This window comes from Myotis myotis, unplaced genomic scaffold, assembly GCF_014108235.1.
Source record: "Myotis myotis isolate mMyoMyo1 unplaced genomic scaffold, mMyoMyo1.p scaffold_m19_p_3, whole genome shotgun sequence".
Classification (NCBI taxonomy): domain Eukaryota; kingdom Metazoa; phylum Chordata; class Mammalia; order Chiroptera; family Vespertilionidae; genus Myotis; species Myotis myotis.
In genome coordinates, this window is record NW_023416335.1 from 85,354,586 (window position 1) to 85,367,135 (window position 12,550).

A 12,550-nucleotide genomic window follows, 5' to 3' on the forward strand; every position below is an offset into this window, starting at 1 on the left:
GGGAGGCAGCACGCACAGGTCTATACCTTATGCTGCCATCTTGGTTCTCCTTAAGTGTATTTTATTCTTTTTAATGCAATTGTAAATGAGATGATTTTCTTAATTTCTTTTTATCATAGTTTGTTATTAGTATATAGAAACACAAATGACTTTTATATATTGATATTGTTTCCTGCAACTTTACTGGTTTTTGATGGAGTCTATAGGATTTTCTATATATAATTTCATTTAATCTGCAAATAGTGACAATTTTTCTTTTTCATCTCTAATTTGGATGCCTTTTACTAGTATTTCTTTTTATTGCCTAATTGCTCTGGCTATGACTTTCAATATTATCCTATCTAATAAAGAGGGGATATGCTAATTGACCCTCATGCCGTCGCAAAGATGGCGGCACCCACAGCCAATAAGGAGGGATATGCTAATTGACTGCCCCACCCTCAAAGATGGCAGCGCCCACAGCCAATAAGGAGGGGATATGCTAATTAACTACCCCACCCTCAAAAATGGTGGCGCCCAAAGCCACAAGATGGCGGCGCCCAGTTCCCTCAGCCTCGCTGGTGCGGCAGGCGTGGCGAGGCCTGCCTCCAGAGTCCCCCAGTCCCCTCAGCCCCCCAGCCACCCAGGCCAGCCCAAGGCACAGGCAGCTAGGGCTGGCAGGGGCTTGTGCTGCTGGCAGTGGCAGCAGCAGAGGTGTGATGGGGCATTGCCTTCCCCTGATCGCCAGGTCACCTCCCACCCCTGAGGGCTCCCGGACTGTGAGAGGGGCAGGCCAGGCTGAGGGACCCCCGTCTAGAGCATGAATTTTCATGCACTGGGCCTCTAGTGTTGAATAAAAGTGCGAGAGTGGTCATCTTGTCTGATTTTGATCTTGGGTAAAACTTTGAACTTTTCATCATTGAGAATGATGTTGGCTGTGGTCTTGTGATATACGACCTTTATTATGTTGAGGTACATTCCCTCTGTGCCTGCTCCGTTGAGAGTTATTATCATAAACGGATGTTGAATTTTGTCAAATGCTTTTTCTGCATCTGTCAAAATGATCATACGATTTTTGTTTTTCATTTTGTTAATGTAGTGTATCGCATCGACTGATTTGTAGATGTTGAAGCATCCTTGCATACCTGGATAAATCCCACTTGATCATGGTATATGATTCTTTTAATGTGTTGTTGAATTTCATTTGCTAATATTTTGTTGAAGATTTTTACTTATGTGTTCATCAGGGATATTGGCCTATAATTTTTGTGTGTGGCATTTTTGTCTGGTTTTATTATCTGGCTAATAATGCAGCCCTCATAAAATGGATTGTGAAGAGTTCACTCCTCTTCCTTTATTGGAAAAGGAAGAGGAGGACTGATATTAATATTTCTTTGAATGTTTGATGGAATTTACCAGTGAAGTTCTCTGGTCCTGGATTTTTGTTTGTTGGAACATTTTTAATTACTTATTTAGTCTCCTTAATAGTAACAGATCTATTCAGGTTTTCTATTTCTTCAGTATTCAGTCTTGGAAGATTGTATGTTTCTAGGAATTTATCCATTTCTTCTAAGTTATCCAATTTTTGTGTGTAATTGTTTATAGTTGTCTTATGATATATTTGTACTTTTGTGGTATCAGTTGCATCATGTCCTCTTTCATTTCTGAGATGAGGAATGGTGAGAGTAATCATAAATCTTTTTGAATGACTATAAGTTTGAATAATACTAGTAAGTATTTTATGTATTTATGTGTTCGCTCTCTCTTTTCTTTGTTTCTGTTGAGTCTAGCTAAAGTTTTGTTAATTTTGTGTATCTTTTTAAAGAACCAGCTCTTGCCCTGGCTCAGTTGGTTGGAGCATCATCATGTACACCAAAAGGTGGCGGATTCAATTTCTGGTCAGGGCACATACCTAGGTTGCAGATTTGGTCCTCCGTGGGGGAGCTTACGGACTTGAGGGGCAACTGTTTCTCTCCTTCCTCTCTCTCAAAAGAAGTCAATAAAAACATATCCTTGGGTGAGGATTAAACAACCAGCTCTTAATTTTATTAATATTATCTACTAGAGGCGTAGTGCATGTATTCAAGCACATTGAAAGGAAATAACTAGAAGGTGGCCAGCAGGGTGGGACTGGGTGAGACGGGCCATACACCCCCTGGAGTCAACCTCCCGTGGTCCCTTATTGGCTGCACCTGGGGTGGCGCTGGGGCTCGAAGGGTGTCCCTCGGCCTGGCATGCGGGGATCAGGTCAAAACCAGCAGTCCAACGTCCCCTGAGGGGTCCCAGAGTGCAAGAGGGCACTGCAAAGTTGTCACTCGGCAACTCCTGTGTTGAGCATCTGTCCCCTGGTGGTCATTGTGCATCATAGCTACCTGCTGGCTGGTCAGCCAGTTGGCCGATCGCTTAAGCTTTTATATATATATATATATATATATATATATATATATATATATATATATATATATATGTTGTCTTTTAATCACTACTTTATTTATTTCTGCTCTGATCTTTGTTATTTTGTTCCTTTTACTATCTTTAGGCTTTGTTTGTTCTTTTTTTCCTAGTTCCTTGAGGTATGAAATTAGATTGTTTGAGACTTTTCTTTTTACCTGAAATAGGCATTTTTGCAATGAAATTTCATCTTTGAACTGTTTTTGTTGCATTACATAATCTTTGGTATTTTACATTTTCATTTTTCTCAGGTATTTTTATATCTTTTAATTTTTATTTGACCCATTGGTTGTTCAGTTTCATGTTGTTTAATTTCCACATATTTGTGAATTTTTTAGTTTTATTCATGTAATTAATTTTTAGTTTCATACCAGTGTGTTTAGAAGAGATTCTTGGTATGATTTTAACCTCTTAAATTTATTATGACTTATTTTGTGGCCTCACATGTGATGTATCTTAGAAAATGTTCAAATGTGCACTTGAGGAGAATGTATATGCTATTGCTTTAATGTTGTTCAAATATTTTTTAACTCCATCTGATCAAATATGTCATATAAGACCAGTGTTTCCTTATTGAGATTCTGTCTGGATGATTTATCTATTGATGTAATATTAGTGGGGTAATGGTAGGGAACTTTTTCTATTATTGTATGCTGTCTATTTCACCTTTCAGGTCTGTTAACATTTGCTTTATATGTTTAGGTGCTCCTATGTTGGTTACATAATATTTACAAATATTATAAGTGTTATATCCTCTTGTTAGATTGACTCCTTTATCATTATGTAACACCAGTTTTTTTGGTCTCTGAGATAGAAATTTAATGTGAATTGTCTTGTATATCCACTTTTTAATTCTCATTTAGATGAGTATAATTTTTAAAATGAGTATCAAAAGAAAATTGTTGAAATACAATTGTCCCTTGAACAATTCAAGGCTGGGAGTGCCAACCATCTGTGTAATCAAAATTGGTGTATATTTTAAGTTGGCCCTCTGCATATGTGGATTCCAGACCATGGATTGAAAACAGCATTGATGGGTAAACATCGCAGGTTTGAACTGCGTGTGTCCATAGCATAAGGGAACAACCCACTTTATTCAAGGGCCAATTCGTTTACTAAAGTAGATAGTGATCTCTGTCTCTATTTAGTCTTTCACCTGCTGTTACTTTTTGGTTCATTTGTTTAAAGGTTAATACCAAAGTGTATTCTCTTAAATTGTCATCTAGAATCCTGAACTAAGAATGGTTGAGAGTAATTACAAAAAATTTCCTGTGACCATAAGTATGATTAATATGGCTTTAGCATGAAATATTTTAATATGTAACTGAAAAATATATAATTTTGTAATTAAATATAGGCAAGTATTTCTAATTTTATTTAAATAAAGTAAAGGTTTTGGAAGACATAATGATTGAAAAGCTTGAGTTTGATATTTTTTGACATGGAACAACTTGATTTATAATGCCATAGAGAAAATATCTAACTTTCTCTTTCAAAAAAATCCTTAATCATTGTACCTATTTGTCATAAACCTAGTAGAAAGAAACCCAATTTAAAAACAATAGTGAAAGCCCTGGCCGGGTGGCTCAGTTGATTGGAGTGTTGTCAGGTACATCCAAAGGAGGTTGCACGTTCGATCCCCTGTTGGGGCATGTACCGGAGGCAACTGATTAATGTTTCTCTCTCACATAGATGTTTCTTTTCTCTCTCTCTCTCCCTTCCTCTCTCTGTAAAGTCAATTTAAAAATATCCTTGGTTGAAGAATTTAAAAAAACACCATAATTTTATTTATTTATGCAGCTGTTGGATTATCTACTTCCTATCACTTCAATTATAGACTTGTCATTTTGTATGATGTTATGAGGCAACACAACATATTATACTGTGTTGTCTTTTGGTTTTTTTTTTTTTTACTCAAAGTACAAAGTGTAAATTTTCAATCTGAATGACTTTGCTTTTTATTATTTAGTTTTGAAATGCAGAGAACACCACGAAAAAGTAATAATGATGAAGAGTTGAATGTGATTCTTCCCCAGACTCCAGTTAGGTATGAATTTTCTTACTCTTCATTTTCATTATAATTGTTTATCAAATGCTTCAAAGAGCTTTGGGTTCGTTTATTTATTCCATTATATATTTATATATAGATGCCACAAATATAGTATATTGAGTGCTTTTTGCGTTCGGTATTTTGCTAATTGCTGAGGATATGACTATTAGACCTAGTTCCGTCTATCATTAAGGAATATAGCCTGGAATGGGAATGTGCTCCATCTCAGTAAATAAAAAAGTAAAAATATGTTTCACCATTTGGTTTGCATACAACCTAGAAGGATTAGAACTATTTTTTGTGACCTTATCCTCACTTACTTCCAATATATAATCTGTTTCAAGTCTTATTGAATTTACCTCTAAAATATTTCTTGAATCCATCTACTATTCTCCATTTCTACTCTCACCACCCTGTCCAAGATATCTTTTTTCTTTGATTTTTTGAGGTATCCTAATATCTGATCTCATCACCATTCCTTTCTGTCTACCACCAGATCTGTTCTCTAGAACCGCCAGAATAATATTTTAGAAATATAATTCTGATCATGTTCACTCTGCCATTAAATCTTCTGAGTGTTTCCTATTGCAATGGAAATACAATGCAAATGTTTAAATAATGCCTACAGGATCTTATATGATCTAGCTGTGTTGCCTGTCTAACCTCATCTTGTTTTCCTGTTCATTATGTATTAGCCAGTTTCCTGAACTCTCCAACCAGCCTCTTCTTTTGTGCTTAAGGACTTTTACGCTTGCTTTTCCCTCTTAACTCTTCTTTCCATGAATTACCAACTGTTACTGTTCCTTTAGGTTCAACACAAATAGTACTTTTTAAAAAAGATTTATTTCTCTCTGCAGTATTTTCTTTTATTCCTTCTCAGAGCATCCTTTTGAATTCCTTCATAGTGTGCATCACAATTTGTAATTAGAAAACCATTTGTGTGCTTGCTTGTTTTTGCTAATATTCATAAAAGACTTTAAGTTGTATACCACATGGACGATGACTTTTTTTGTCCAGCATGTGATAATTAGGGCCAAGGCTAATACTTGGCATATAGTAAGTAATCAGTCATGTTTTTAAATGACCATTTAGAGATATAAAATACATTTTTGTGTAAGTATAGTAATAGACATAAGACAAGTTAATGAAATGGCACAGAATGAACTTTATGAAGTGATATTTGAACTGAGTTTTGAATATGTAAGGATTTATGTCACAGGATACTGGCATTTTAGTGGGTGGGAACAGCATATGCAAATGGATGGAAGGAAGAAACAAGATGTTTCCGGGGAACTATTAGCAGCTCTGTATTGATTGACTGTAAAATGAGAAAATGTCATGGCAAGAGAGGAGGGTGGGAATCAGATTATGAAGGACCTTATTTTCCATACTCACAAGTTTTGACATTAGCTTGTGCACAATATACATAGCCTGTTGGTATAAATGGGTGTTAAGCAGAGGTAAGGATAAAATCAGACTTGGTTTTTGAAAGTTTACATGGTGTTAGTTTGTGAGGTGGTAGAGGCAAACATGGTGAGAAATACTGAGACCTGTTAATCTGTCACAATGGTTCTTAATCAGGGGTCAAATTATAATAACCTGGGGAGTTTTTTCAAAGTACATGTGCCTAGAGCAGTGATGGCGAACCTTTTGAGTTTGGCGTGTCAGCATTTTGAAAAAACCTAACTTAATTCTGGTGCCGTGTCACATATAGAAATTTTTTGATATTTGCAACCATAGTAAAACAAAGACTTATATTTTTGATATTTATTTTATATATTTAAATGCCATTTAACAAAGAAAAATCAACCAAAAGAATGAGTTCGCGTGTCACCTCTGACATGCGTGTCATAGGTTTGCCATCACTGGCCTAGAGCCTACTACCCTAGACATAGTGAGTCAAAATCGCTGTTGTATTGCAGTAATTCAGTTGAAAGATGTTGAAACAAGAGATAGGCAGTGGAAATGAAGGAGCAAGAACAGGTTTGCAAATATTTGATGAATTCATATTTAGAATATTATTCTTGCGGCTTTTATGGGATATGAAGATGTGTAGTAAGTAGTAGGACATAAGGATCTTACATATTAGGGAATAATCAGGTAGAGTTAAAGCCCTAAAGTAGATGAGGTTGCCTGAAGTGAAGGTGTATAATGGCAAGAATGTATGGCTAAGGGCTGAACCAGAAAGAATGCTGTCATTGAAGGACTAAATAGAAAGTAGATTAAATGAGAAGTGTGATTGGGGGCCCAGAGAGTGAAGGCAGAAAAGCCAAAGGTGGGGGTGGGAGCGGGGGGGGGGGGCAGTTTCAGGAAAGAGCAGGTGTTTAAGAAAGTCAAGTATACCTCAAGGAAGTCAAATATAAGATAAAATGAGAAAGATTTTTGGTTTAGAAGTTTGTGACTTAAGTCACTGTGCTTTAAGTAGATTATTGGATGTACAAGTCATAGAAGCAATGTATTTGAAAGGTGAGGAAGTGTAGGTATCAGTTTATAGATGCTTGACTGAGAAAACTGAACATATTTTACTGAATAATATTTAATAATCCTTTCAACCATAAATATTCTACAGTTCTTTGCATCATTAAGTAGTGCCTACAGTAGCAACATACTGCTACTCCAAAATTGGAACATTAATATTTACTATACCATCAATCATACAATTAATAGAATTAGAGAATTCCTAAGATATTGACCTAATTTTATGCTTTAACAATGATGACTTCTAAAATTATGTATGCTTTCCTTTTGAAAAATTTCTTGCTGTCTTTATTTGAAAAAGTTTAGTATTTAATTATATTAATGTTTTATTAAAATATTACTATTTTGATGCTAGCTTATATGTTTTCTCCTTAATATAATATTAGTTTGACCACTTAATGTTATATTGAACTATAGTTCTATTAGTAAATAAGCTCATCGTTTTTTAGAAATATTATGAACACATTTTATCGTTAAGCTTTAAGTAAAATATAATTCCTTGTAAATAATAGTACACTAAGGGTTTTATAAAGTTTTATTGCAGAGAACTTTTAAAAAATAAATGGGAGACAGTGAGTTTGAAGATATATTTAATTTGTGTGTTAGATACATTTCATTTTTTTCCCTTTATTGCTTAACACTTCTGTTTGTTGTTTTTTTGTCTAGGACTGTTATGAATACTATCCAACAATTAATGATGATCTTAAATTCAGCAAGTGATCAACCATCAGAAAATCTGATTTCCTATTTTAATGTAAGCCATATATGAACATTATTTATTGTAATATCTTAGCAAAGAAATTTTAAATTAGAAGTTAAAATTCTGAGTATTTTTAAAATACTTATCTCCCAATCAACAAGAATATAGTTGTCTATTACCTTATTTTTTAAAAGCTTCAATATTAAATATTATTAGTAGATGTTACTAGTAGACAGCATTTTTCTTAGATTTCCTCTTATTTATTATTTACCTTACTCAGCATTTTTTCTTATAATTTATTTTTTTAACTTTATTTTTATTGTTGACATTATTATAGATGTCCCCATATTCTACCTCCTTTGCCCATCTCCAACCGAGTCCCAACTCCCTTCCCTTCAGCCATCACCACACTTGTCTGTGTCTATGGGTTATGTAAATACTATAGGCCTGGTGCATGAAATTCATACATGGGTAGGGTCCCTAGACCTGGCTGGCAATCAGGGCAGATTGGGGTCTTCCGGCTGCCAGCCAGGGCCTCCCTTCTGCTGCTGGCCGGGCCTTCCTTCGTTCTGCACTGCCCCCGATGGTCAGTGCATGTCATAGAAAGCGATTGGTCTCCCGGTTGAACTCCCATGGGGACAATTTGCATATGAGGCTTTTATATTTATACACACACACACACACACACACATACATATACACTAGGAGTCCAGCGCATTATATCTCGTGGCGCTGCCCACCCACTGGCAGCCCTGCCATGACACCTGAACCTGTCCACGGAGAGCTCCAGCATGCCTGGCCCAGCCCCCAAACCCTCTGGCCTTCTCTGGCTGCTTCAAGCCCCGACCTCAGTCCCTCCAGTCGCCTTGGGCTGGTTCTGCCTTCTCCAGGTGTCTCCCCGCTTCTGCCACCTCTCCAGAGCAATGCGGACGCTCCGCCCTGTCATGGCTCTGGAAGAGAGCATGGAAGCCTCCACATACTGTGCTGTGCTCCTTCCCCTGGCAGGTGGGCTGTGGGGCACTCAGAGTGCCTGCGGTGGGTGGTGAAGGACTGGTGAGGGGGGTGTTATGGGCTCTCACCCCTTCTCTCCCCGGCACAGGATGGTCCCGCCTCTTCCAGGCGCCTCCCAGCTTACGCCCCGTCTCCGGAGCAACGCCCCAGCTAATATGCTAATAACCTGGTCATTACCCATTATGGCATCATGCTCATTAGCATACTAGCTCTTTATTAGTATAGACAGATGTTCTTTGGCTAATCCCTTCATCTACTTTTATCCAGTCTCCCTCCTCCCTTCCCTCTGACAACTGTCAGTCTGTTCCTCGTATTCATGCTGTTAGTTTTGTTCATTAGTTTATTTTGTTCATTAGATTTCCGCATATAAGTGAGATCGTATAGTATTTGTCTTTCTCTAACTGGCTCATTTCACTTAGCATTAATAATCTCCAGTTCCATCCATGCTGTCACAAAGGGCAAGATTTGCCCTGGCTGGGTAGCTGTTAGAGCATTGTCCCTATGTGCCAAGGTTGCAGGTTTGATCTCCTGTCAGGGCACATACAAGAAGCAACCAATGAGTGCATAAATAAGTGGAAAAACAAATCTCTCTCTCTCTTCCATCCTCTCTCTCTCTCTAAAAACGAATAAAAAGTAAATTTAAAAGGTAACATTTTCTTCTTTTTTATGACCACATAGTATTCCATTGTGTAAATATACCACAGCTTTTTAATCCACTCATCAACTGATGGGCACTTGGGCTGTTTCCAGATCCTGGCAATTATAAATAATGCAGCTATGAACATAGGGGTACATGTATTCTTTCAAATTGGTGTTTCAGGATTCTTAGGATATATATTCAGAAGTGGGATCGCTGGGTTGAAAGGCAGTTTCATTTTTAATTTTTTGAGGAAACTCTGTTCTGTTTCCCACAATGGCTGCACAAGTCTACAGTCCCACCAACATTGAACTAGGGCAGTGATGGCGAACCTTTGAGTCAGCGTGTCAGCAGTTTGAAAAACCCTAACTTAACTCTGGTGCTGTGTCACATATAGAAATTTTTTGATATTTGCAACCATAGTAAAACAAAGACTTATATTTTTGATGTTTATTTTATATATTTAAACGCCATTTAACAAAGAAAAATCAACCAAAAAAATGAGTTCGCGTGTCACCTCTGACACGCATGTCATAGGTTCGCCATCACTGAACTAGGGTTCCCCTTTCTCCAAATCCATGCCAGCACTTGCTATTTGTTGATTTATTGATGGTAGCCATTCTGGCAGGTGTGACGTGATATCTCATTGTGGTTTTAATTTGCATCTCTCTCATGATTAGTGACTTTGAGCAGTTTTTCATCTATTAGTCATCTGTATGTCCTCTTTGGAGAAGTGTTTATTGAGGTTCTTTGCCCATTTTCAGTAAAAAATGGGCAAAGAACCTGATTTGGATTAATTGTCTTCCTGGTGTTGAGTTGTATAAGTTCTTTATATATTTTGGAAATTAACCCCTGGTCAAATGTATCATTGGTGAATATGTTCTCCTGTACAGTGGGGTTCCCTTTTCACTTTATTGGTGGTTTCCTTTGCTGTACAGATGCTTTTTAGTTTGATGTAATCCCACTTGTTTAATTTTTTTCTGTGTTTGTTTCCATTGTCCAAGGAGATATATCAGCAAAAATATTGCTATGAGAGATGTCTGAGATTTTACTGCCTATGTTTTCTTTTAGGATTTTTATGGTTTTGCAACTTACATTTATATCTTTTACCCATTTTGAATTTATTCTTGTCTATGCTGTAAGTTGGTGGTCTACTTTAATTTTTTTCACGTACTTGTCCAATTTTCCCAGCATCATTTATTCAAGAGGCTGGTTGTCTTTACTCCATTGTATGCTTTTGCCTTCTTTGTCAAATATTAATTGACCATAAAGGCATTTATTTCTGGGCTCTCTGTTTTGTTCCATTGATCTATATGCCCGTTCTTATGCCAGTACCAGGCTGTGTTAATTACAGTGGTCTTATAGTTTGCTATCAGGTATTGTGATATCTCCAACTTTGTTCTTTCTCAAGATTGCTGAGGTTATTCAGGGTCTTTTGTGGTTCCATAAAAATTTTTGGAATATTTGTTCTAGACCTGTAAAAAATGCCATTGGTATTTTCATAGGAATTGCATTAATCTGTAGATTGCTTTGGGTAGTTTTGACATTTTGATGTTAATTCTTCCGATCCATGAACACAGTATACAAGTATTCTTCCATTTGTTTGTATCTTACTCAGTTTCCTTCTTCAATGTCCTATAGTTTTCAGAGTACAAATCTTTTATCTCCTTGCTTAAAGTTATTCCTACCAGTAAGTACCTAGTTTTTGTTGAAATAGTAAGTAGGATTGCTTTCTTAGTGTTTCTCTTTCTGATAGTTCATACTTGGTGTATAAAAATGCCACTGATTTCTATATTTAATTTTGTATCCTGCTACTTTGCTAAATTCATTTATTAGATCTAGTAGTTTTTTTGTGGAGTCTTGTTCAGACCTGATTTCCAAGATCATTTTCTTTCTGGTTCAGACATAGCTTTTATTTAGTTCCTTTAGTAGTGAAAGTTAGTTTAGGATGAACTTAGAAGGTTTTTTGGAGTTTTATGTAGACTACTAGTACAAATTGCCTATCTCAGAATGGACATATCTTGAAGAACAGTAAGCTTTTCTTTGATTTTGCTTCTTTATTACATCAGGTTTATTCATTTTAAAAATTAATGCCACATTTCCTTTTGTGTATAAGTAAAATTTTAGAAGCTTATACACATTTTAATGGATATTTTGGCAACAATAATTTTCTGATAGGAAATGTTTCTTTGTTTCCATGTTTCTAAGACTTGTGTGCTGTTTTTGTTTCATAAAGATAAAATCATTTATTTTATAGAATGGGAAATTTTTGAATGACTGTTTACATTTCAAAGAAAATTATAATTAGTCTTAATTTTGAAACATTTTCTTTTTTAGAAAATATATTTTTATTGATTTTATAGAGGAAGAGAGAGGGGGAGAGAGAGAGAGAGAGAGAAACATCAATGATGAGAGATAATCATTAATTGGTTGTCTCCCGCACGCCCCCTACTGGGGATCGAGCCCACAACCTGGGCATGTACCCTGACTGGGACTCAAACATTGACCTCCTGGTTCATAGGTTGATGCTCAGCCACTGAGCCACACCAGCTGGTTTGTTTATTTTCTAATGTATAATATTTTAAATGTGTTTGATTGATAGAGATTATAAAATGAAGTTCATGTTTGGTTATAGCTGAAGAAAATCAGGTTTGTGATAATATTTTAATGTATCATAATATGCATTTTAATAATTATCTTGTGAGGTATTTTAATCATTAAAATTGATATAACCTGCCCTGGCCAGTTTGGCTCGGTGGACAGAGCATCAGCCTGCAGACTGAGGGGTCCCAGGTTTGATTCCGGTCAAGGGCACATGCCATTGTTGCAGGCTCGATCCCCAGTCGGGGGGCGTGCAGGAGACAGCCGATCCATGATTCTCTTTCATCCTTGATGTTTCTATAGCTCTGTCCCTCTCCCTCTCTGAAATCAATAAAAATATATTTTGGAAAAAAAATTGATATAACCCTACCTTATATAATACATATATTAGAACTTTGTAACCATTTCTCTATCTTGTGTTTCTAAATACGTAGCTAAATTATTTAGGTAATTCTTAACTTTTTTTTTTTAATATATTTTATTGATTTTTCACAGAGACGAAGGGAGAGAGATAGAGAGCCAGAAACATCGATGAGAGAGAAACATCGATAAGCTGCCTCCTGCACATCTCCCACTGGGGATGTGCCCACAACCCAGGTACATGCCCTTGACCGGAATCGAACCTGGGACCCTTCAGTCCACA

The 12,550-nt window shown here is 36.5% G+C and overlaps 1 protein-coding gene across 6 annotated transcripts in view; it reads left to right on the forward strand.

The window, feature by feature from the left end:
* The window catches only part of RB1 (RB transcriptional corepressor 1), a 212,686-nt gene that overhangs the window by 83,538 nt on the left and 116,598 nt on the right, over positions 1-12,550 (forward strand). For all 6 annotated transcript variants that reach the window (XM_036299823.1, XM_036299822.1, XM_036299824.1 and 3 more), the window contains 2 exons: positions 4,400-4,477; positions 7,625-7,712. In XM_036299823.1, the coding sequence (XP_036155716.1) occupies positions 4,400-4,477; positions 7,625-7,712 (166 nt within the window). The remainder of the gene's footprint in view (positions 1-4,399; positions 4,478-7,624; positions 7,713-12,550) is intronic.